Genomic DNA, 27,515 nt, shown 5'->3' on the forward strand with positions numbered 1-27,515 from the left:
AGCAGGGCTCGGTTTGTGAGGGCAATCAGAGGGAAAGAATCAGGGCACCATGCCTGCTGGTTAAGTACACGCACACCCAGAGATAACATTACCGATCAGACCAGGGTTTAAAGGTGTGTGTTCTTTTCCCAGTAGGAGACTGGGGATCACATATCCTTCAGAGAGAGTGAGCATGAAAGGGAAGTGGGCTGGAAAGCTGTCAGGTTTTTTTATTTATTGTGCCTTTGTTGTTTTAATTTTTTATGTTTACCTAGAACCTGTGAGGGGGGCAGGAGAAGCTTTTTTCGATTATTTAATTTTTCCACCCCCGTATTGTGAAATCTCTCTTTTTTTTCTTCTCCAGCATTCAGATTTTGTAGGTCACTGGACCTGTCATGTAGGTGGCCTCATATGGCCCCTGCCATTATTCCAAAAACTTGCTGTCATGAGTAGGCAATAACAGCATCACCTGCTGGCCCAGCTTGAAGGTTCACTCTCTGTCACTGTGGTCATTCTATGTCTTGTGATTGTTTTGTACCCACTTCATGTTATCCTGCACCAGTGCATGTATGTGCTCCAGCCTCTCACTCATCTCAATCAGATAATGCAGAACATTCTTAACCTCTTGATTCTGACCCTTCCCATACTTCTTGACTAGATCGAGTAGAGCTCTCACCTATCAAATTTATAGGCATTCAGAGGCATCCAGAAAGTCAGATGAAAGTTTATGCTGCTTCTCCCTCTCCACATAAGCTGATGTGTGGTGAGTGTTCAGGTGCAAAATGGCTTCCATGCTTCACCCAGGTAGGTGCTACACATTGGTGATGGTTGAGGAAAGTTTCCCCTTTCATCACTGTAAAGCACTTTGAGTGTGGGAAAAGCACTATAAATGCAAGGCATTACCTCAAAGAGAAGGTAGGGTAACCGCTGCCCCCAGTCAGCTCCTGCTTGAGAGATGAATTTGTGCAACATATTATTTAGGGTTTGAATCAACCTTTCAACCAACCTGTCTGTCTGGGGTTGATATGGGGTGGTCATTATGCCCTTATGCCCAAACACTTTGTATGCCTGTTTGAGAAACTGTGACAGAAAGTTGTAAGTCTGATCTTTGAGAACTATTGCCATCTATTGCGCTTCTTACTCCTGCCCAGTGGTCCCACTTTGTCTATACCTATTCTCTCGTATTTGGTCACAATGATGGGTAAGGAGTGTAAATGAACATGTGCAATCCCTCTGCTTTAGTGTGGTGTGTGTGGTCAGGAGGTATAATAGATGTCCAGTGGCATCTTAGTGTCCTGAAGAGGCTTTCTGTAAAGTGGAACAGTATGGCTTTTTGTGAACTAACTTTCCACAGTGATAAGTTGTAACCTCCTGCCTACTAGGCCTCTCTGGTTGTCTATGTGTTGGGTTTACTCTGGACAAGACTGTAGAGTGTAGAGAAAACAGAATACATGAAACATACAATAAGACTGAACAACTAGACAAATGAAAACCACTGGCTCAGGAGACACATAACCAATGTGTCCAGGGCTGGCCCATCCATTGGGCAACTCTGGGCGACCGCCCAGGGCGGCAGGTGGCGAGGGGCGGCACATGAGCGCCGACATAGCAGCCTAGTTTAGTGATGTGGGCTAGCATGTGCTGTGAACTCCATGTCAATTTTGTCCAATCATGAAATGTAACACATTGAAAGTTACTAATTGCGTTACTGTATATCTTTGAAAATACAAAATGGGGGCGGCGAAAACGGTCAGCCTGTTAGACAGCTAGCTAGCCATCTTAAACACATCTAAAGGGAAAAAATGAAGAGACAAGCTATCTGGCAGTGAATTTCGGAAAAATAACTTTTTATTTTCCTACGTCGTCTGTGTTATCTTATCACACGAACTCCAGCAGCATAGCTGAATGATTGAGTGATTAACGTAACGTCTCATAACGTTTTCATAGTAATGTCTGCTCTTTGGCTCTTGTGCTTGTAACTTGCTTGTAACATAGAAATGAAGTAACCCAGTTTGTGTAATAAAGCCTATGAATGGTCGTATTTCTGTCGTCTACAGAACTGTCAATGCTGCTTTCACTTTCAATGGCATCAAGGAAGTTAATTTGACAGCATATGTGTATGAGTGATTAACAAAGATCCGTCATGGAGCTAGCTAACATATTCAGTTTGCTGTAGGCATAGCGAACGTTAGCTAGGTCACTATTGGTATTGTTTAGAGAGTCATGTATTTTGGGTTCTATGGAAACGGGGGGGGGGGGGGGGGGGGGGGGGTCGGGGGCGTCAAAATGTAATCTTGCCCAGGGCGCAAAAATCTCTAGAACTGGGCCTGAATGTGTCAAAACATTAAGAGCAGTTGCATAGACCCAAAGCAAGCCTGCATATTTGGATTTTGCAAAATTCCCTATGAACTCAATTCCAGGATTTCACAAGGACTGCTCTACCAAACTTGCCAATTACAATTACTTGTGTCAGGAGGTAGACTGACAGCTGTACCGGATTCACTGGGGGATTGATTATTGGAGTCTGGGTGCACATGCAGATGGGGGCGTAAGCCGATTCGCCGGTCGCGGGAGTTGGGGGCGTGGCGCAGCTGTTTCGTGTTTGCCCTAACGAGCTTGCAGGGTTAAGGAGGCAGGTGAGAGAGAGAACGCGAGAGACGCCAGGGGTGAATGTTGGGTTCCTCAGATGAGGAATTTTTTTTTATTTTTTATTTTTTATTTTTTTTAAAAGCTTTAAATTAGTTTGGTTTTGATGAGGTTGGGTTTTCTTTTCTTTTGTTATTGTCATTTCGGTTTCCTTTTTTTGTTTGAGCTGTCTCCCGTCCTGGCGGTGGCTGGCTGGCGGTCCCAGACGCTGCACTGGAGCCACAAGGAGCGAGCTGAGCCCGGACCAAGTTGGAAACGCAGTGGGATTCTGGGAGGAGCGGCGCTTGAAGAGCCGGACTGGTCCTGTGGCACTGGACACTGCGCTTCTCCGGCAAGGACCAACGCCGCGAGGGGAGACTCTAGACCAAGCGGCCAAAACCAGACTTCGTTTTTGAAGCTCATTTCCTGGTGTTGTAGTTCCTGGTTGCTCACTAGCGCCACTACGGATGGCTCCAGTATAGGTGTTTTCATATCCGGTTTCCATGTAAGTCTACGGTACAAATGCGATCAAAATACAAAGTCAATAATTTTTTCTCACAAGAACAAATAGTCATAATAGGTGTATTTTATTGGTCTTATGACTGTCCATGGGTCGATTTCATGATTTATTGCGTCATTTGGGCACAGTGCCAATATTTGTTCTGAACCAATGAGGTACAGCTTGCGTCATTTCCGGATTACTGCAGAGGACTACGCTACAGTAGTGGCTACAGTCTATGGTAACTGGGGTGGGCGGTGGCGCCTCTTGGCCTTGACATTGCGGCTCCGGCCACGGTCCGCCTGTGCGAAGTCTGAAAATGCAGGCATCCCATTTCGTGGTGATTTCATTATGGCATGTGCTATTTACAGCTGCACTAGACGACCATAAAATAATCCTCCTCTTAAGTTTTTCGGTACCCGAGTCATTTTTACTATTTCCTTTAGCCTACTTAACCAAATAATTACTTGGCAGAAAGCGTAATCAGCTTGCTATATTTGGTAGTCCAGTAGTAGCCTATGCTAAAACAGTTCGCAACTTCGGCTACCAAGCCATTTGACTAGCTTAACCGGCAAACATTCAATCTGTCAAACGTGTTTGGCGGCTTGTCAGTCGTGTACATTCCGTAAATGTCTACCTGGGCTATGCTTCACGCATGTGACAAAGCTACTATAATCCCGATTTTGGGATAAACACTTTTTCAGTTTCACGAAGCGAATTAAGAGTTTCAAGGTTCATTTGCTGAATATACAACACACGATGAAATCACACACACAGAATTTAACGAAATTAACCATCTTGGCATTTAGAAAGGAACATGTTTTTAGCATTTAAGAGACCGACAAGCTAGGCATTTAAGACAGTGGTTCTCTGAATCGGTTCTGGGGGCTCCTTGCGTATATTGGCTTTTCTCCATTGGTTTTGATGATTTACAAGAAAAAAATAATATTAATAGCCTAATAATAATTAGAAATTCAACGTAGGCTACATTATTTTTGTCTTCATGCACCAAGTGGAAAACTTGCCGTACAAAGTGCGTTGTCATATTTACACGCCTGCAGATCAGTTATTAAAATACTTGGTAGATTTGTTAATCACCGCTGAGTGTTAATTTTTGTTCGGTAGAAAGTGATTTGCGAACGATCGGTCAGCTAGCGTCACCCAGCAAGTGAACACCACAAACGGCGATGGAGTAGCTAGTAGTAGCAGGCTCATTATCTGACTGGCGAAAACCTACGACGATAACTTGCTTGGTTAACAGCAGATCTACCAGACAGTTATACGAAAATTTGCCTAGTCAAATCACCAGTAGCCTACACATCTCCGATTGATTGACCATCAGTGTAGTCAATGTTCTTCCCCTGTGGTTCATATTGCTAACGCGTGAGCTAACCACGGACAGCCTACCTAGCTCACTGGCAAGCTGATATGCTAGCTAAGCATATTCGTTTTGCTGAGAAACATAAATTGAAGATAACTGAACATAGCCTAATTGTATTTTTAATGTCATACATATAACGTGATTACATGACACAGTACAGTCACGGATGGAAATTAAACTCCGTAAACATCTGATAATATATTTTAAAACATAACGGCAGACAGTCAGCTAGCCTCGTTCAGGTTGAGGGGCTTTTCCGCACCGGACTGTCAATCAAATTGTAAAAATCACAAGACCGCTTAACTCTATGGTTTTGGCTCCAAATCGAGAAAATGGCCGCGCCCGCCATTGAGCTTCAAGACGTGTTTTAGAGACCCACGGAGAGTCAATGGGTGACGTCACAGTAGCTGTGTCCATATTTTTTACAGTCTCTGCTCTAGACCAGCCCTGACGAGGGCGGAGGAACAGCGAGTCTCCCACTCTGTGAGACTGAAAAGCGCGGACCAGGACCGGAGCCGGAGCTGGCGCCGACTCGCTCTCCAGCAGCAGGGCGCAGCAGGGACTCTGCGTGGCAAACAGTGGGACGGCAATAACGTGCAGCGGACGGCAGAGTGGCCCAGCCGCCCAGCAGCCCAGAGACTGACGTGGACAGTGGGAGACAGTGGACCTTTGGGGTTTGAGTTTTTTTCTTTTTCTTTTTTTTTGTGGATGTAGAGTGGCCCAGCATCGAGGCGTGGGCCAACTACATCCTATCTTTAATTTTGATTATTATGTTGTCTGTGGTGTGTGTGTGGGAGTGTGAGGTGTGAGTGTGCGTGAGACCCCACCTGTGTTAGTGACTCCCCCTGTGAGACGGCAGGGTGAGGTCTCCCCCCTCCGGAGTCGGGGCTTAGGGCGCAGGGGGGCCAGAGTGGGTACACTGTTTTTCTGCTGAGTGTGGGCACGTGTGAGGGGAACCCCGGTGGCTTAAAAGTGTGTGGCGTGTGAGGGGTGTCGCTCTTACCTGCGTCTGGGCTCCATGGAAGGGAAATGGAGGGCCAGAGTGGGAGAGTGCTAAAGGAAGCCGGGGGGAAGAAGGAAGGGCAGGGTTGGTGTGAGATTGTGGCGTGCTCTGTTTTTATGAATTAACAATTAAATAAGGTTTCCCTTTTACCTGCCTTGTCCTGATCTCCTGGTGGTGGGTGGGTTCCTGGACAGGAAAAAAAAAAACATTGTTAGGTGGCGGGGGGCAGCGTGGGCTGCTCCTGACTCCCGACACTTGCACAAGTAAAGATCACTGCAATGACACTGGGGGAGTTCTGGGACAAAGGTGAAAAAATCTTTCAGATTTTGCACGCAAATCAAAATGATGGGCTACTTTTTCCATTACACAGTTCCATCAATGAAAAGGAAGGGGAGTAAAGTAATACACTTATAGTAGTTGCTGGAGAATTAACAAATGTTTTAGCACATATAAACCTGTTACATGTACATATAAATTTTTTTTTGCCTTGTTCTTTATTCCATTTTTTAGTTTTGTTTTTAATTATTCATTTTTTTACTTTCCGCACAACATAATTTGGACCATTATTCATACGAGAAACATTAGCCAAGTAATACAGAAAGGCAAGCAGCACTGCCGTCTACAGTTATATTGCGGCAATTGCATGAAGGAATGCTTAATTAAATGAAAGCGCAGTTTATTACTCACAAATACAAGTCTGGCTAGTTTAGCAATTGCCAGAATTGACTCACCAAATTGTATTGTAAAGGTTCCAGTGTAGCACAAAACGTTAAAACAGTAATAATAAAAACCATTCCATGATTCTTCTCTTCGACACATTTAGAAACAACAGTACATGTCAAGTACAACAAGCTAAAACACACATAAAACAATAAAGTAATGCCTTAAAAAGGCAACTTGACAAAAATAATTCCTCTGATTGATGGCTAAAGCTAAGTATTGTTAGGCTGGGTTAGTACTTGTATGGGAAACACCATTGCAGCTGGACGTGGTGTTGATGGGCCTGTGGGGGGCAATCTTCTCTTTGTACCAAGCAGAAAAACAATGCCCCAAAACAGTCACAGACGACTCGTATGTGGAGAAAAGGAGGGGATGAAGGGAGTGGATGAAAGGACAAAACGAGGAGGCGCAAAGAAAATTTTGACTGCTTATGTGTTTCTCCGTCATCAAAGGTGATGGCAAATATTGATGAAATAGCCATATCGTGGTCATTATAATTTTTCAATGCCCATAAATAGTCCCATAGCCAATCACAGATCTTACACTCGGATCTTATCCACCCATTAGATCAAATTAAGCATTTCAAAGTATACAAACATGACAATTTACTGTAATTCCAGAATCCCCATGTGGCCGATATCTGAACATACAGAGCGCTAATTTACCTTGCTATGCTGTGACAGCCTACATTGCCAGTTCATTCCATCTCACATGGACTAATTCAGAAACATTTTCGTAGATTAGTGAAATAGATCTCACTTTATATTTCCAAATGTTCAGTGTGCACACTGAAAAACAATTATTTCTCACAGTAACATGTGAAATAAAAATTGTTCGTTATAAATACATCCATTGGATGTTGAATAAATTAATTCATGCATATTCACACACTGAAATGGTATGCTTATTTTTGTTTAGCGTCATGGTCCTTTATCTAACATTCATCTACAAGCAAATAAATAAACCTTATAGCATTTAAATGCACTTAAAATCTTAAATGACCAAATTTGCCCCTGGGATTATTGTTTAAGCAATTCACTCCTTCTCCACCATAGCTGAAGTCTGCTGAGCATTTTGCAACAAAGTATTTGGGGGGACACACTTTTGGTAGTCGAGATGAACCCCCACACACTTTGTAAAAACCTTTGAGATGAATGTGCCTCAAATATAAGTAGCAACAATCAACAGTAGTATTATACTGTAGCTACATTGACATTGGGGGTGAAGAGATGGTGGCTAGGAAATACTTTCAGGGGCTACATGAATGGCTCAGTAATTTTTCTAAGAATGGTAAAATTAGTAAATACATGTTTAAATACTATCATTGTGGGAACCATCTGAGAGCTGGCCTACTTGGTGGAGAGACAGACCTACAAAAATGCTTTTTGGGAGCATTTCACCAGTAGCACTTACAGACGACTGTAGGAAACACTTGAATTTTGATTTCGTGACTTTTGTTTGCTGGGTCTGTTGTTTAGTTGCCATAGCTGCACGGTGAGGGTGTTCAACATCTACCTGTATGTGACGTGTGCAGACTGTGTTGCTGCTAATGACAACACAGGAAGGGAAACCTGACAGCTGGCCAGCAGCAGAACCTTCCTACAGATCATTGCCAATATTGGTACCTGTTCTGGGAGAGCATATAGCAATCTGGTGGCTGTCTTTTCTGTGTTTTGGATATAAATAAATCGAGAAAAAATAAAGACAGCAGGCAGTAACAATCATCAAAATAGCAGTCCTTACCGATTGACTGAGCATGTTCGATAAGACCAAATAATCCTACATTTATATTACTGTGACAATGACAAAAAGAATACATACAAATGCATGAGGTGCTTTTTATAACCGTTTTGAAGCAACAATCCACCGTATGTTATGAGGGAAATATGACATACAGGTATTCAAATAGAAGTCATGGAAATGGTAGAATTCATTGAAGGCCACATGGGGGCGCTACCATATAGAAACATGCTAACTGTCAAAACAGAGGAGGACAAGACTTACAGCTTATTAAAAAAAAATTATTACATAAGCTGTTAGACTTGTCCTCCATTATGTTTTTGAAGAAAGATGTTAATCATTAAATGAGACTCAGTATGATAGCGCTCAGGTGTGTTACTTTGCAAGTTAATTAGAAAAGCAGCACACAATGTACAACACTTGGGGATATTTTTTCCAACCTGCGAAATACTTTTTAAAAGATATATGTAACATGCTACAACTAAGGCCTGCGGATATGCCTAAGACAGGTATTTGAAAAGTACAAGTATTTGCTTAGTATATCGGCTGTACCATGGGATTATGAACTGCACTATTAATAGTATTATAGTATTACAAATGTAATGGAGTGTTGGGGTGTTTTTTTATTATTCAATTATTCAGTTTAAATGCTTTGCTCAGGCCAGGTACACTGTTCTACCCTGGATCTGTATGTTGCAGTCAGTTTTCTGCTGTCTAGCACCTTTCTGCCTTACCTTATCTGCCCCAAAACAACCATCTGCCCTAACTCCCAGTCTCACACAGTCTAACATGTCTTTGGTAAGTCCTACAGGTAAGAAAATTTGTGTGTCTGTCTGTCAGCAGAAACCGAAACCAAATCTGTCGGTAGTGTTTTGAAGAGCATGTGACGTGTGGAAAACACATAAATCAGCTATTTTTTTAAAAGATTAAATTTACAAGAGGTGGGTTACATATACCGTACTGCACATAACTAGGAGTGCTAATGTCATCACTGACACTTACCATGACTCAGGCTCAGTGTAGTGTAATATATAAAAAGGTCCACCAAGAACATGTAAAATGGTTTTTCTTTGTGGAGGCCTTTCCTTTTCACCTGCCCTCCAGTGAACCCCACAGACATAATGTCACAGAATGCCCTTGGAACTGTCAGATTTACTCTGGACCTTACTCATAACTAAACAAGAACAAATCTGCACTGTAGAAATGTGAATTTTTGCAGTAAAATACAGGCAACTGGATTGCCAGAACTTCAACATGTAAATAACGGTAAGAACATGTTAAGCATTTGGTAGTAGGCAGTATATCTAACAAATGTTAAAAGTATTAGTGTTTGACCATAAATAATACAATTATTTAAATTTCTACTATTTTGTACCTGTCCCTGTTTTACAGACTTTTACCATAATATTCAGACATTTTTTACAACGTGGAATGTTTCCTTATGGCGCTTCAATGTCCTAATGAAAACTTCATGTCATAACCAAGCAGGAACCAAGGTGCAATGCTCACTTGAAGATAATGCTTTGACAATTGTCAAAAAAAGCTAAAAGATGAGCCTTTTGAACAGTCCAGGTACTAATGCGCACTGACTTTGGGTCATTCTACAGTACCTTGCCATTATCTATTAACCTAAACTACTGTAAGTTATAAAGTGCAAAACTGATCAAGGTACCACACCCCTGCCTACTTACAGGACATGATTCAACCCTACACGCCAGCTCAACCACTCCGCTCAGCAGCAGCAGGGCGACTTGCACCCCCTGCCATCTGGGTGAATGGCTCTCGCTCGTCCCTACAACAAAGCTTCTCCACCCTAGCTCCCCAGTGGTGGAACAAAGAACCTGTTCCTCTAAAAACCACTCAGTCATTTCCCATCTTCCACTGTGGTCTGAAGACTCATCTCTTCAGACTATAACTGGACTAACTATCACCACTCTGCAGGGCACTCCCAATCTGAAGCAAAAAGCTATTGTTTTGTTCAAATCTAACATTTAACCATGGTATTCATTTGTAAGATCTTACTGAGGCTGTATGTAATGTTATCAATTTTATCTCAGCCTGTATGATTCTGTACAGTACTGCAATTAAGCATAGCACAACTCACACAACTGCACACACCCATACCATTCTTGGCTCCCAGTCCAGATGTCTTTCTAACCCTAACCCTAACCCTAACCCTAACCAAAAGTGGTGTGCTCCAGAGACCAATATGAAAAGAAAAAAACAGTGGAACAGACATTGGAGACAGAGGTTGTGTAACCTGTTCCATGTCAGGTGAATGGAACTCACCTATGTTTTATTGACTGCTAAAGGTGTGTGTGTGTGTGTGTGTGTGAGAGAGAGAGAGAGAGAGAGAGAGAGAGAGAGAGAGGGGGAGAGAGAGAGAGAGAGAGAGAAATGAAAAGAAAATGCACTATATAGTATTTTACTAAAATGTAAATTATGAGTTCAGTTGTATCAAGGTGAGTTGCAGTGTAACATACCGTACCTCAATTTTATTGTGAACTTCCCCTTTAAATCAGCCTTTTCAAGCATTGTTTTTAGTTTGGTTTACATACACTACTTGGTCAAATGTGTACATCTGACAACCAATATCTCATCCAAAATTATGGCCATTAATGACATACTATGCAGGATTTTTCACTTTAAAATATTTTAACTATGTTAAGGCATATCTATGATGCACTGGCAATCTCAGTCTTTATGCAATTTCACTAAATTTGTGCACCTTTCACCTATATTTGTTATTCAAAAATTAGTTTGGGACATTTCTGGGTGTGGTGGGCTTGGCTACAGAGCCAGTGGTTTGGGATCAGATTTCAGCAAAGTGTTTGCTGCTGCAATGGCAGATGCTAAGAAGCCTAGATACAGTGCAGCAAAAACACAAACCGACAGGGCTCAAGGGGTGATTCCTATGTTCCCAGGGTCCTATGTTCCCCAGATTTATATGGCACATAATGGGAACATGACAAAGGGTCCTATGTTCTCAGGGTCATATGTTCCCCAGCTGTACATATGTGCGCTCCCAGGGTCCTATGCTCCCCAGCTCTGTATAGCACGTAATGGGGGTTTGTTGTGTTTATATAGCCGTTTTGAAGCCTTGTTCCAATAAATTTAAAAAAACTGAATAATATTTATGAAATATTTTAACTTGAAACGGGTCAAATTTGACCAGAACACAATAGGAGGGTTAATGTGTGTTAACAGAATATTGAACTGGGGAACATAGGACACTGGGAATATAGATACGCTCCCCATTGGAATTGGTTTGCCTCGGCGTCGTCAGGTGAAGTTTGCCAAGGGGATGAAAAGCATCACAGAGTTGGCCTGTTTTCTGTTGGACCTGTAAGTAATGTTACTTTTAGCTAGTTAAATTAGGCAGCTAGATGCCAGAATTTGGGTAAGTTTTATTATCAAATTCTATTCTCCCATCAAGATTCCTTCTTCCCCTATGGGAGGTGCAGTTACTGTTTATAGTTGCAATTTACCTAGCTCCGTAATTCACCTGCATTTATTTCAATCCGGAGAACTGAATTCGATACAGCATGCATGTTATCTAGCTAGCTAGGTGTAGCTTCACTAACAAAGCTAATGAAGTTCCCAACAAAGACTACTGTCCTCACCAGGGTTTTATTACTGATGATAAAAAATCAGGGGAACTGAATTTGAAACAGCATGCATGCTATCTAGCTACGTGTAGCCAACTTCACCAACAAAGCTAACAAAGTTGCTAATCAGTAGGAAGGTAAAACCTCTTTTGGCGATATTTAAGAAAACATATGTTCCATGCATAATGTCATGAATGCTACAGTATAATGAAATAACAGCCTATAAAATGCTATCTTGTTAGAATACAACAGTTGATTGCTTTAATACGATGGTAAAAATGATCCGCTTTCCTCGGCATGCAATTGCTACAGTCAGAGGGAAGTGCATCGTCGCCTATGCGACTTTTAGGGTCGGGTTATCTTTTGTTGTCTTCAACAGCATTAACCAATATTTAGTGGTATTCATAGTACAGAAAAAAAAAAAAAAAAAAAATGGCAACGAAGAAAAAAATCTTACACACAAATTAAACAAGCTGTATTCCAAAGCAATGCTACCCAAGGTTTCCTAAATAGTTTCAAATAACTTGACCCTGTGTGTACAAGCATACAGTACATTAATGTTTGGATAGGTTTGTAAGATTCAATATTGCTGCCCCCATGCCTGTCATTCTGTAGTGTGAATGATTGTATGTTTCTTGGTATAAATGTCTATAAATGTGAATGTTACATGCTGCTAGGGTAATGTCCCTATGGGGATAGTGAAGCATTGCATATCATACATTCATTTAAATGTCTTGCATGAGGAAATTTTTGTTATTTGACACATTTATATGATACAAAGTTTGAATGATGACATTGTCTTCAGTTGGTAAGATTAAAAAACACAGGGCCAAGTTAATGGAAACAATATAGGGAACATTGCTTTGGAATACAGCGTGTTTAATAAGTTTTTTTGGGTTTTTTTTTGACATTTTACTTGTTTTACTGTACTATGAATACCACTAAATATTGGTTAATGCTGTTGACGACAACAAAAGATAACCCCACCCTAAAAGTCGCATAGGCGATGCACTTCCCTCTAACTGTAGCGATTACCATTTCGACTTAAAGGAAATCGATATAGGCTACCTGGCGTGAGGAAGTCATTATCTTGCCGCAGTTTCTACATGACTGGTAACGATATCTACCGGACCAAATTGTAGGCTAACACAGATGTTGCTGCTTAATTTCAAATGTGTTGGTACTAATGTTATACACTCGGTCTGTCGTGTCGTTTGCTAGGTAGCTAACGTTAAACTCAATGAAAAAATGCGGAAAGCGGAACTGTCTAAAGTGTGGGTGTATTTTATTTGGATTCCATCTATATAAATGAGTTTCCCGCAAAGATTGTAGCCTACAGATGCAAAAGCAATAGTTTAAATGTTTTATTTTTAGTTAGCCAGCAAGCCAGTGTAATGTCCATTTTGTGTGTTTATCCAATGTTTTTATTAGCTGATGTACCGAAATGTCCAATGGGGAGACATGTTCTTCGTGGGCCTGGAGCATTTATGATGATGTAATCAGGCAGGAAAAAGAAGAAGAAGAAGAATGAAAAAAAAACTAAATCCTCTAAGTTTGGGGCTTTATTGTGTGGACATGTGAAGTTGTTTGTGAATTCTGTCTGCTGAAATGGGGTCAGAAGGTACTGAAAAAAGCAATAACTTAGCAGGATGGCATACCTGCCAGCTGCCATCCCAATGTAGTGTACGCATTTGCTTTGGTATATTGTTATGGGGTGAAACATTTAATAAAATACATACTCTCAAAATGCTATATGTGCCAAAGGGTCTCAGTTTTAGACGTAGCAGCTCCATGGCTTCAGAATTCCATTGCAGTTGGGGACTTGAATCGACGAGGCTCACGACCATTTTTCACTGTAATAAAATAAACAACCATTCGTTAAACTAAAATGCTTCATACCACACATTAGACACGATCCACATGAAAAAGTATTATTGTTCAAACTAGTTTAACCGGTGATTTAGCCACCAGAAAACATGGAGCTACACAGGCAGGTTAGCTGGCTGTGGCATAGATCTAGATTTCCATTGACATATCCACCAGAAAACATGTACACTAGCAGCAAGTTAGGTGGTTGTGGCATAGGCCTACTATTCTAGCCGCTGGAGATTCGGAATCCAGAGGCGGCGCGTGTCTTCTTTTCATCGTAATTTAAAAATAAAATATAAAATTTAAAAAGATTTCGTAAAACTAAAATGCTTTATGCCATAATGTAGACAAGATGTTGGCAAATATATAGGCCTACATATAAAAATATTGTTGTTCAATTGAGGTTTAGCTGTCTAGCCATGTCAGAAAACATTTTATAGGCCCTCTTTCCTGGCATAGCTCAAATTGGTCAAATTGGAATTGAACAATCCGGATGATGTCAAGACGGGTTGGCTACAATTTGAATAACATTTCATTTCAGCAATACAAAATCCCTTCTGGGGTTATTTTGAATAAGATAGCAAGCTGCCTTTTTGTGCCATTTCGCTTCTGAAATGGCTATAGAATGCTAGCAGCTGTAATGTTTTTCAGACACCTAAATGTATGTAAAACGTATGAATAAATAATAAACAATTAACATCTAAAACATTTCACAGTGACTTTTTTTTGTGGTGATAAAGTATGTATATACCCCTTCAGTGTGGTTGGATGACCTCACTAATTTTGGTGAACATTAAGTTATTCATGGTAAAGGAAAATGTTAGTACACATACAGACATCTCCGAAATTGATCTTTAACATCTGTGTTGCAATTTGGTCCGGTAGGTAACGTTATAGAACCTGCTGCAAGATAATTATTTCACGCCAGGTATGTCAAGTTTCTCAAAAACGGTTCACATTCACCGCTGCCCCTGTACTGATGACTGCTCTTTTAACTATGTTACTGTAGCTACCTGACAACACCTCCTTTCTAAATTAATGTTTGCTAGCCCTATAGGTCCTCCACGGATCCTCCTATATGTTTCTTTCAGAATGTAGGCTGTCTGTTTGCATGCATTTATGTGTATGCATGTCTGCCATAGTCTACATTTATAAATGAATTACTATTATATCTTACTCATTATAAATAGAGTGCAAAAAGATATCTGATGAAAAATACATTTTTAACGTACAAAAATGGCAAGTTACTCACACATACAAAGCACGGACTATAAGTCATTCATTCAAACGGGCAAAATCACTGCCTGCCAGTAAAAGTATTGATATCAAAATTGCGGCAAGTTACTGTACTACAAACAATATAGGCCAACTAACCTCATACAAATCAAACAAGCTGTCTTCCTAAGCAATGCTACCAAGTGTTTCCTAAATATGAGCTAAGAGCCAAATATTGTTGGTTGATTGTAACACTGGACGGGGACTAGGCCTAACCATGAAAAAAAGCCCCAGACCTAGAGGTGTCCAGATACATTTTGGTCACATAGTGTATCAAGTATTCATTTGTTTGAAAGACACCATGCTGCAGGGTGACTTACTGAACATGACAAAGTGCAGGTTTTAATCCCTATACTTTATATAAGTTCATTCTATTATGAAATGCACTGCAAAGTATACCGTAGCCATGCATGTGTTGCGTTATTATTATTATTTTTTTAAAGAATCAGATACAACAACATTTTGTTTTATGATTATAAATCATTATGATTTATTTTCTTTTTCATGATTCAAAATTATATTCTTTCTGAGAAGGTTATGTGAGCTTTGATACCCATCTTATAACCTACTTTAAACAAAAAGCGAAATAACACATTTCCTATTTCTGAGCTACCGCACGAACATGTCTTCTATTCAGGAAAAATTGGCAGTCAAAGGGTTACATTACACAGTGAGTAACCTGAACCCATGGGCTGGGCAAAGACAGGCGTAGCTGTTTCCGACACAGTATAGCACCCGACCAAGCCCACTGAGCCCAACCCTCTGAACTACAGGTTTCTGAATAGTTTTGTTATGTTTCACGCTTTCAGTTCGGGCGGGGCGTCCACCATCAAGTTGTTATAACTTTCCAGTTTTTAACGGGTCAGACGGTCTCTACCAGGCGAAAGTTCCAGATAAAGAGTTTGTGTTTGTGTAACGATTATGTTTCGCTGTGGAATTGCCTATCCGAGGTGCAGGTGGGTTTTACCCCTGCTGCTACTTTTTGCTATCATATTTCTTATTATTGCTATCGCCGCTGGTTCTGGATGGGTGGAAGATGAGGACGCCAAGTCTCATTACGCAAACATGTGGAAACAATGCCGAGGCCGAAATGACAACTGGGACTGCAAGTCTCTTATGGAGAATTGTAAGTATAAATAAAATAATTGCTGCTATCATAGTAATTGCGATGGCAGTGGTAGGATTAACAAAATTAGGCAAACCTACCAATAATAATAATAATAATAATAATATATTAATGTTTGATCTTATTCAGTGAAACACAAACAAAGTGTGCGGAAGGACGAACGATCGGATTTTAAGAGAGGCCAAAGTACAAAATACTGTCTATGGCAATGTTTTTTCTTTGCAACCTATGGTTGTAAAGAATAATAATAAATAAGTCCAAATGAATTACACACATTCGCATAGGCTATGTTATGTATGTGTTTAGTGTATTCTATTGCCTCTTCGGTAAACTAAGTTCATTCAGTAAACTAAAATTCCCACGCACGCACACATTTTGGCATTATTTACACTAATATTCTATTGGAAATTTAAATGCTTTAGCACCTATATGTAAATTAAAGGGTGAAAATGTGTCAGTCAAGACTACCCTGATATTAACAGGAGTTGACCACAATTGGTATTAGTATACATAATGTTGTTACAGTGCTTAAATCTAATCTAAAATGAAGGAGGGCATAGTTAGTTTTCAGCATGAAAAATGCTAGGCCCCCTGGCCTGTTCTCAATGGCATAATAAGAGTTGAGTTTTCTAGTCATTGTATGCTTTCAATCCTTCTGTGCAATTTCATTTTACCACATAAGGCTAATATTAATTAGGATTACTACTGTTAGCTGCAGGCCAACAGAAACTTCTGTAATTATCTAAATTATATTTCATCGCACACAGAACTGGAACAATTGATAACATACACTAAAATTTAAATTAAAAAAAAAAAAACTCCAGTAAGTGAACTGTCTTTAATGCCTTTTCTGGTCTTTCCAACTCCAGATCTATTATCTGAGTGTGTGAATGTCAAGTATTCATGTGCTCTGCATAAAGTGTATTTGAAGGGAGCAACACATGTGTGTCATGCACTGACATGCCATTATGTCTTTTCTCACATCAGGGGTTAGTGGCCCCTTGTGCCTTTCCTATGGGTGAAGCAGACATAGAATGTTTTCGGCCTTTTAATATCTGTGTGTAAAGCCACTCGTGGATTCCTCATGAAATTGTGAATTTGCTCAGTGCTAAGATTAGATGTCCTGCAGTGCTCTGTAGCAAGTCAGAAATACAGAAATAAAATGAAAGGTGATATGAGAAAAAAAAGCTGTGTGGGAAAACGTCTATTTGTTTGTTTTTTTCTCCTTCATTGTCAAAATGCAGCTAAGATGAAATCCATATCTGGAATTTGTTGTAAATGAGCTGTTCCAAAGAAGTTGGATGAGCTGTTGCAGAGGGCAAGTTTGAACTCTTATCAAACTGATGAGTTCACCAGTGCCTGTGTTCAGATGTGTCATCAATCAGATTACAATCTATACAAAGTAACTGCAGATTCAGATTTTCAGAACAGTGGAGTAAATGCCATAATTGCTATCTCTCCAGAAAAAAAAAATGACTCAAAGTTGTGTCGCTGTTGAGCTGTTGTCTGGGTGTGACAATGTGTCATGCCTCCTTTTCCCACCTTAATACAGCCTGAGAGAGGAGTTTAAGTAGTCAACTAAAGAACTTTGAACAGAGATAAACTGTCTGTAGGTTTTAGTATAGCTGTAATTTTGTGTTGATGTGGATCAATATTTTCCCACTGAATCAAAACTAGCTGCAAACTGTGTTTCTTAATTTTACTTGCAAAATAAAATACAAATGTTGGTCTTTAACTTGCTTCCCACCCAATTCTAAAACTGTTGCCGCTTGATCAAAGTATGTGTTACGGATAAGAGAGAAAGAAAGTACTAGTTAGAGAGAAAATGGAAGTGAAGTGTTAGCATCTGGAAACTGTCCAGTGGCACTAGCATGTTTTTCCATGAGGGACAGTAAATGATTGAGGACAACAAAGTTGTCAATTCACGTAGGTCTGGCACAGTGTATAATTAAACCAGGGTGTAGGCAGACTGCACCACGAAACCCTCACTGTAATCATTATTTGAAACCCTAATCACATGTAGGTGCTTGTGTTGTACACGTCTATTTAACTTAGACTTGACCTAAGTAATTATATTAATATACAAGATCTGGATTTATTTAGAGGTGGCTACAGTTTCCATATTAGAAACGAATTTTAGACATGTAATGTGATCCTATTGCACTTATACAATTATGTTACTCTCCATATTCTTTTAATGTGTTGTTTAAGGTCCATTTTTAATGTACCATCCAGTCTGCTTTTAATTCCAGTTATAATTTTAATATTTTAAGATGAATCTTTTAGTAGTCCTGGATTTAATAAATTGCACCAAAGCAGCCAGACTCCATGAATTTGTGTTAGAAGCTCAGGAATATTCTGTTCAGAACAACAGGTTGATGCGTTTTGTTCAGACATACTTATTTCTTTCATTGTCCCTTTGAATGATTTGAATTTTAAATATTACAATTCATATTTTACTACATATTTTTGTTCAGAATATATTAGTGAGAGGATTAAAGGTTGTTAGTTTTCATGTTTAGATTCATAATTATATTATTTAAATTATTGTTTACCTAAACAGGTTTACTACTGAGCCCAAGAAATTAGTTGTCTTATATCAGTCTTATATCATAAAATACAACAATATAACATCAATATAATGTAAGTTGCACTTAAGTAAATTTGCACTGAATATAATTTAACTTGCACTTAAGTAAATCAAGTTAGTCTACACAACAGACCTGAAACACACAGATCCTTCTTGTGAAAGAGTGTCTCAAGGCATCCTTTAGTCACTTCTTATATGGAAAGGCATCATGATTCGATTGCAGTGGGCAAGGTACTCAAAATTAAATATGAAATAGTCCAAGAGGGCTGAATACTTATTTTACCCACTGAATATTTGAGTGACTCACTAATTTGGTGAATGAAAGTAACAAAAACCATCTCACAATAAAAGGGTTCAGTCCTTCGTTTACTATTAGACTTAAGACTTTTGTGTCTTAAGAATCTAGAGCTCAAGTACTTCTTCAGCTCTCTGTTATGACTAGTGAATTTTAAACTGGAAAAATGATTTACGGGAGGTGATCCTGTCGGGGATAAAAAACATCTGTTTACTTTTCATGAGATGCTTCTTTCATTGGGAGTGAGATGTTAGAAATGTCAGAAGTTCCCTTTGAGGCCTAACGTCTGGTGAATGTCAGACTGCGGGTCTTATCGTATGTGCCTAGCTCAAGAGGAATAGGAATGTACAGCTTTACAGTACAGCTGGTCCATCAGTACTGTGCCTTCATACTACATTACACTAAGTATTTTGCACTAATCCCATGTGACTTGTATGTATATTTAATATTTGCATGTTTGTTCATTCACACAACCAGATATTAACTGAACTGTATCTTTACCAAATGAACGACAGCAGTGTGCAAAATAAGATTCCAGCCCAGAGCTCTCTCTCAGTTTTCAAACCTGCTAATCCTTAGCTGTTATCTGAATTGTTCAATCTAAAGCTGCTAGTTTCTAGTTAGTTACACTGACATTTCACAAATATTTAATAACCCCATATGAGTGTCTACATGAGATGTTATGATTGTCACCATTCTGTGTGGGTTGGAATACGTTGACAAGGTAATGTTTAATTTAGTTTTTGTTGCCTTGTCTCTGCTTGGTTATACCGTCATACTGGTTCCACAGTTTTCCCTACACACGCTCAGCCTGTGAGAGCTTGTCTGTCTCTGCATCAGGTGTCTGCTTGACGAGATGCCTTAGGCCAGGGTGTGGATTACTGCTGAATACCATCTGCAGTGGTGTATTATTTAAGGTGTGCCAGAGAGCTGACGGAGGTCTTTGTTGTGTGCTCAGAGAAAAATGGTAGCCGTAGTTCTTATGGAAATAGTGATTGCAAGCATTTGTATGTCCCTCCCCATGTTTGTTGTTTGCCTTTGGGATTCGTTTCTGTTTTGACTTGAAGTGCGGTTGGTATCACCAGTAAATCAGGAGTGGTTTTTTCACATGAGGTACAGGACTGGTTACAACGTGCCAGTTTTCACTGGAAATTTTAATGCAGTACAGCGACAATGGCCTGAATTCAGTCAACATTTGTCGGTAACTTTGACTGACAGCTAAATGTAGGTGTTTGTTTTTCTGAAAAACAGTCTGGTGAGGTCACTTCGGCAATAGCTGAAATGGGCTAATTGTGCTTGTGAAAATAAAAATACACCTAGGTTCATTTGTAAGTGTAATTTAAGGATAGTTTTGCTTTAAACCAGCCCCATGTCTGTCAATGGACAAGACTGAAAATAAGGCAGAGCATTTGAGTTAAACATGAATTTGTGTGCATAAGGCCTCAATACATGGTTCTGGATTACAGCAAAAAAAATATTCTGGAGTACATTTTACCTAGTTTTCACTGGTTATCAATTTAACAAGGTGGATGGCTGCTGATACTCTTTGATTAAATTATTAGTTTGCTAATATTCTTTAACCATACTTCAATCAGGGGGTGTCAATCCTGCAGCTGGCTACACTAAACACAACTGTACACAGCACAGTTTCTTACATTTCAGTACATAACACAAGATCTTATAAACTAATCTTCCAAATCAGAGCTGAGCAGCCTTGAACATATACCATCACTTTATAACTCTTCAAACGAGTGTTGGAACGCAGCAGGGAGATCAGGTTTCCCCAGGAAATTAGCAATAAGCATGTCTGGACTGCTCTATAACGAGAATAATTAGTCAGCTTGGTTCCGTTTCAGAATACATTAAGCATATAATGAATTCAAAGCTACAGTGTCACCTTCTCAGGCTTCTGATTGTGATTCTGGTCGGCAATTTCTTCTGTTGTCCTATTTATGCTGGACAGATTTGGCCATTCATATGTAAGTTCTCCCAAGAATGAGGGGGTTATTACAGTTAATGGTTTGGCACTGTCCATCAGAGGAGAGCTAATGGCCACTCAGAACAGAAGCTGAAACAGTGTGCTCGTTAATGCACATTTTTTTTACACATAAATAGTGATGTTTCATATTACTGTCATGTTTCCAGCATTAAGTTGTTTTTAAAGGTGAAAGAGTCCAAAGTAAAGTAGCTCTTACTCGGTCTGTTAATCTGTGTGTGTGTGTGTGTGTGTGTGTGTTTCAGCCTGGGCACAAGCAGTGGCAGCTCTCATGATCCTGGGCCTCATCTTCCTCATCATTGCCTTCATCATCTCCTGCCTGGCCCTCTGTTGTAGCCTGAACTTCTCCCTCCTGCCAGTCGTTGGGGCCCTTCTCTTCATTGCCGGTAATATTATCACAATCATCTTCACTCTCGTCTTTGAATTTGATATGTTTGGTAACATACCAAATTCTATGCCTCTTGCATGGGAGTGAAAATTTCATTCCTCTGAAGTTAAGGTTGTTCAGCCAATCACTACAGTGTTGGGTGGCAGAGTAGTGCAAGGGTTAGGTAACTGGGCGTGTTTGATTCCCAGCTGAGTCACTGCCATTGTACCCTTGAGTGAGGTGCTTAATCTGGATTGCTTCCGTAGAAATACACAGCTGTATAAATGGGGAAATGTTTCTGGTTTACTTGGCTGCTGCAGTTGTTCTCTGAAACCAACAATTAGTTTTTGGAACATTTTTGAAATATTTGGTTAATTTGGCCCACAGTACAAAGCTCATGTAGTGTAATGTAGGGGTTACCAGTGCTGCCCCAGGAGAGCAGCGGGGCATGCTGTTTTTTGTTTTAAGCTTAAAATGATTAACACATTCAGACCCAAGCAACCAGGTGAGGCGAGTCAATTGTGTAATCACTAGGGGTGTGACGATTTCAATACATAATTAAAAATAGAAAAAATGAACATTTGATACAACACACCAAATATAAAAGCCGGATCACAATTCACCCTTTCTCTACCTTTTACATGGAGGAAGAAAGATCTCATGGCTCTTCCCTTGCACAGCCAAGAATGAGTCATCACTGTGTGGGAGTGACGTGCGAGCAGCGAGAGAGGACTGCATTGGGCTAGAAATGAATTGGGCTCCTGCTAGCTGTTGATAAATGACACAATGGCGTGAAGCAAAGCTTATAGTTTTTGTTGTGAACAGTTACGTTGTGAATTAAAACAGCTGTATCTGAGGGTTCACGCTTTAACACGTTTTTCCTTCTCTTAAATGTGATGTTAATACAGCAGGTTCTTTTAAGCAGAGGCAGCAGTGGATTTGCATTTTCATGGGAATTGGAAGAACACATTGCTTCAAACTCCACCCTGACTGCCTGCATAAGTTCTAACAGCGCACGTTCTTTTTAGATCTGTCACTGCCCACCCACGGCCTACTCCCTTTACGGCACCCTTGCCGCCAGGCATGGCACAAGGGTGTCACCCGACATTTACAAAGCCTCTGTGAGAAAAAGCATGAGGCTCATCAGTCTTTATCGCTCCCTCCCATTCTGTCATATGCTATCATGTGTGAGCAATGGCTGACTGTTCTGAGTAGTCATTGAGTGTATTACAACCATACAAACAAATGCTGACAAAACAAATTCCCCAAGGTTCCTCAATGATCATAATAATGCCTGCCTCTAAATGGTCACCTATGCCCTTGTCTAGGTAGAAAATAGCAAACATTCAACAACAAGTCCATCTTTTTACTTGTAAATATAATTTCATTTAGAATTTTTTTTTTTTTTTTCTGAATAAAGTTAGTAAGTCTTTATCCTAAGCAAGTTTAAGTGTTTAGCTACACTTGGTTTGACTTCAATGGTGCACTTCCTGAGCATCGTTGCCCATTGTCCAGGGGATTTTAAAGCCCGAGTACAACTCTGGTCATCTGAAATGTGCCTGAAAGTTGCATGTTCCTTACACCCTGCAGGTTTCTCAAGCTGTCACTTATATGGATGTGTAATTCCTCATGACAGTAAAGTGAAAAGACAGGGTGTCGGGGTGTTATCCAGAGCATGGATAAAATCGTTAGTGCATTACTGTTGGTCATAATGTCACTGGTTCATTTAAATGACATTACAGATGACCCCATGCGGGGAAGTATATCATACTTACTATTATGTGCATTAAATCTAACACATTAATCATACTTTGAATACAATACAATAATTTTTCCAGGCTTATTGATGTTGATGGTAATGTCACACCCACACAATCTGGTTGTGTTGGTGTTATATTAAATATGTATTAAATGCAGACAGGCCCATGTTAAAGGGCCAGATAAACAGGGCAGTCAGTGCTTTGGGATATGGCTTCTTTAGTTGCATTAACATAGCATCAGTATCAGTAAATTGGTACTCAGGTTGATATTTAAAATGTAAAAATCAGTTTTATGGTGAAAATATCTTTGCAGTTAGTTCCAGAAAAGATCCCCTAAATCAAAGCTAAAAACCAGCCGCATAATCAGATCATAAAATAAATACTTAACATACTACCTATGTTAAGTGTGTTAAGAGTGTGTTAAAAAATATACTCTGTACGCATACATCTAGCTAATATAACTATATAACTAAGATAGTTACTGATAATCAGACACTGATTTAGCTATTAATGGCCAATAAAGTGGTTAGCTTGCCCTCAATATGTAATTTGTAGATGTAAGGATATATAATATGCTATGACGCTATCCAAAGTTATAATATCAGTAAATATTAAAATAAACAGTTTAAGGTGTTTGTCTGAGAATCCTATCTCTGAGGGTACCTGCTATGGCAGTTGTTGTGTGTGTGTGTGCGCCATCTACGTGGTCACTCAAAATTTCCTGAATTTCCTTTTTACTTGCAGTGATCCTTCAGTTCATCGCCCTGATTATCTACCCTGTCAAGTTCAACGAGTTGATCTACGAGGGTCAGTATTACTACACCTGGGCCTACGGCTTCGGCTGGGGAGCCACAGTCCTGATGATCGGCTGCGGAATCCTCTTCTGTTGCCTGCCCCGGTACGAGGATGAGGTCACGGGGTTAGCTAAGACCAAGTACATCTACAGCTCCGCCTAGAGGCCAGAGCCAGCCCCCCCCCCCCCCCCCCCCCCCCCCCCCACTCACTGATGCCTCAGGATCCACTGCTTGGTAATGACAGGAGTGAGGCTTCCTGTACTCAGAGATGAGTGAAGCTATCAGACACTGTTTAAAAACCCATGTGACTTATATTAACCGATCAAACCAATATCCAAATCAATAAAGGGCTGATGACACTTAGTGCCACCCATTTTTCATTCACAAAGCCCATCACATTCCCCTCCCATCACTGTCTGGTGAATGTAGGTTACCTAAATCTGTCCCAGGGCACATCTGTATTAGCCCAGAGAGTTTTTGTGATATGTTCAAAGGTGGTACAGGGGTAAGCAAGTAAAGGTCCTACCATGTGTTTCTTTCTATCATGAACTCACACATAGCTGATTTCACTAATTAGTTATACCTCCTTGCTGAAAAATTGTACTAATTCGCAAATCCAGGTGATTGGAATAAAAAATACACGGGAAGACATTACTTTCTGAATCCTGGATTTTCCAACTCTAGATATATTACCCAGTGTCCGTTTCCCCTTGTTTCATTATTATTATTCTGTAGATCAGATTGGCCCCTCCTGTGAGTAGACAAAATGAGCTAGACACCCATTATTGTTTATACAAACCCATTTTTATATGCATGCAGTGCTATTGTGGCTCAATATCATACAGGTTCAAGCTAAAGCAAAAATTAATTGGCAATTCATGGTTTACGGAAGGGGTCTGCAACCCTTTTTCTGGAGAGCCACAGAGTCGGCAAGTTTTTGTTGCTACATAAGTTAAAATGGCTTATTACAAAGTGCTCACCATGCCTGATTTTTTGGTTCTGTCAGAACATAACCCAAAAATCTAATTGGACATAAATATGTGCAGCCTGTATGAACTGGAGAATAAAACTGTTATATTGTTACAGTGTGAAGAGAGTTGTGGTAGATTTAATCCTGCTGTTACCTTTAATGGTCAATGCAGTTAGGCCTAAGTCAGTGATTTAAAGGGGTTACTTCAATCAAAGTGCAAAACAGTGTGGTTAAAATACAATAATTGGTCAGCAGTGTGGTCACACTACTAAAAGTAAGAATTTCCACAGATGTATTATTGAAGGTTAAAGGCCAAACAGTGTTGCATTTTGACTGAATTTGTACCCAGCCTCTGTCATTTAATGTTTTAAGGGTATCTTGAAAAGACTAAATCGCAGTGTTTTTTGCTCTAATAAAAAATTAAATTAATGCTTTAAATGTTGTCCCCAAATGCCACAGAACATGTCAAAATGAGCACAAGGGTTACATATCTGGTAGTTTGGTAGAATATTAGTGACACTGGTTCATTTAAAGTTTTTTTTTTTTTTGGGGGGGGGGGGGGGGCAGGTTGGGGGTTGCATTTAAATATTAAACATGTTGATAATTTGACATAATAATAAGCAATGATTTTTGTTTCTTGTGCAGGTATGAATTGTTATATTCCTGATAAAATAATGATAACAGACAGAAACAGCAGATTGATTGAAATTGAAGTATCAGGAAGCAGCCCAGCCATACAGTTGTTTCATTGCATGTGTTATTTTATTGTTTGCACACACTAAAATTTTAAGTTTGAAAGTATTTTGAGGTGATTACATAAATTACATTAGGTTCTGCCTGACACAGAATATGCCTTGAAAGGGTGTGATTTAGTGTAAATTGACAACAACATGCACTGAGGCAGAACATCTCATATAACTGTGCCTTACTATCCATTTACCAAATACATAAATGTTCTTTTTGTATTATCTTGTAAATGAAATTGCCCTTGTATTGCATGCAATATTACATGTTAATTATAATTTTTTCCAGCCGTATTCCCCTATAGGTACAGAATATAAACTTTGTCAGTATGTATTTAGAATGCCAGTGTAATAATGGGGGTTCTTTATGTATGCAACTGTAAATGGTGTCGATATTAGGAATAATTGAATTGCTTTGGCTGCTCACTATGGGTGACAATACTGTCTCAAATGGAGGGAATTTCTTGTAAATATTGCTGAATGTTGTGTCAGTTGGGACAAAATATTCATATACAATTAAGCCCATATTCTTCCCTGCAAAAATTAACATCACATACATCATAACTTGGTACTGCAAAGAAATGAATACATTCATTAGGGGTAGTTATTTTTGTTATTTTTTAAATAATTTTGGAACTTGACAAGTTAAGTCATTAGATGTGAACGTTTTTATGAAATAAAATGTGGTATTCCCATTACGTTTACTGTTTCTTAATGTGCCCTCTATGTCCTCTTCCTCTAATCCCAGAATTTAAATAGCTGTATTAACAGAAGGATGGTAGCTAGGTTTACCTTTGGCTTCCTCCAACATACTATGCAGTATATTTTTTTGAAAGGTCCACACCCCAGAAAGGATGGGTGGAATGTTTTTTAGAACACAGGAGTAGATGAGTGTGGACCCACCTAATATGGTGAGTCAAACAGTCATGTGGAAGCTGTTGTGTAAGTATTGGGCAATCAAAAAAAAAAAGTTTTTTGAATGGACCAATCAAACAGCATGTGTAAAGAATGACCTTATCACATGAAAGGCAGATATATATATATATATATATATATATATATATATATATATAGTGAGCTCCATAATGTTTGAGACAAAGACATTTTTTCTTGATTTTGTTCTGTACTCCATAACGTGATATTTGTAATAAAACAATTCACACATGGTTAAAGTGCAAAGTCTTAGCTTTTATTAAATGGTATTTTATACATTTTGGTTTCACCATGTAGAACAGCACTTTTTATGTATAGTCCCCCGATTTCAGGGCATATATATATATATATATATATATATATATATATATATATATATATATATATATATATATATATATATATATATATACAGATGAGTGACAAATTAAAGCCACCAAAAGAGCTTCAACTCTCCTTGGCATAGAGAAGTCTCTGGAATTTTATTGGAGGGATGGAACACCGTTCTTCCAAAAGATATTCCTTCATTTGGTGTTTTGATGATCGTGGTAGAGAGCGCTGTCCAACATGTCGGTTCAAAATCTCCCATAGGTGTTTAATTGTGTTGAGATCTGGTGACTGCTGATTGTTGATTTGCAAGGGGACAAGTGGACCCAAACCATGCCAGGAAAATGCCTCCCACAGCATAAGTGAGCCACCCTCACTGTGGGGGTCAAACATTCAGGTGTGTACCGTTCTCTTGGTGTACGCCACACATGCACTCGCCCACTTGTCGAGAATATGGTTTTTGCACCACTGAACTCTCAAATGAACTGAACTTAGATATTTTCCTCTTGCCATCTTGATCCAAAATCGAGATCAGTTTGGCCTGCTCAGCATTTTTATACATCCCACAGAGCGGGATAGTATGTTAATTGCTTAACTGTATCATGCAGTAAGCCTGTGCATCTGCATTCATTATGTTTCGCCACTCATTTACTCAGGTTTTTCCTTTAATTTGTCAGCCGTCTGTATGTATGTATGTATGTATATATACAATGCATTTTGTGATAAAATGGTTTTGATTGAATTAGTTTGAAGGGTGCAGTCTTCATTAATATACTGTCTCAAATAATATGTGGAAGTCACAGATTTCACAGTGACTCTGGTATTATTCAAAGATAATTTGATAACTCAGACATTTTTTGGGGAAAGTATCTGATATTCAGTCAAACAGTGACTGTGATGAAAGACTGTAGTCAG

General features: G+C 39.4%; 1 protein-coding gene across 1 annotated transcript; it reads left to right on the forward strand.

Moving 5' to 3' along the window:
* Positions 1-15,412: 15,412 nt before the first annotated feature.
* LOC118221587 (p53 apoptosis effector related to PMP-22-like) lies at positions 15,413-26,038 on the forward strand. The gene is made up of 3 exons (XM_035406797.1): positions 15,413-15,825; positions 20,952-21,092; positions 23,578-26,038. Exons 1-3 carry the CDS (start codon positions 15,621-15,623, stop codon positions 23,787-23,789), a joined length of 558 nt encoding a protein of 185 aa, XP_035262688.1. The 5' UTR covers positions 15,413-15,620; the 3' UTR covers positions 23,790-26,038.
* The last annotated feature ends 1,477 nt before the right edge of the window (positions 26,039-27,515 follow it).

This window comes from Anguilla anguilla, chromosome 2 (genome assembly GCF_013347855.1).
Source record: "Anguilla anguilla isolate fAngAng1 chromosome 2, fAngAng1.pri, whole genome shotgun sequence".
Classification (NCBI taxonomy): domain Eukaryota; kingdom Metazoa; phylum Chordata; class Actinopteri; order Anguilliformes; family Anguillidae; genus Anguilla; species Anguilla anguilla.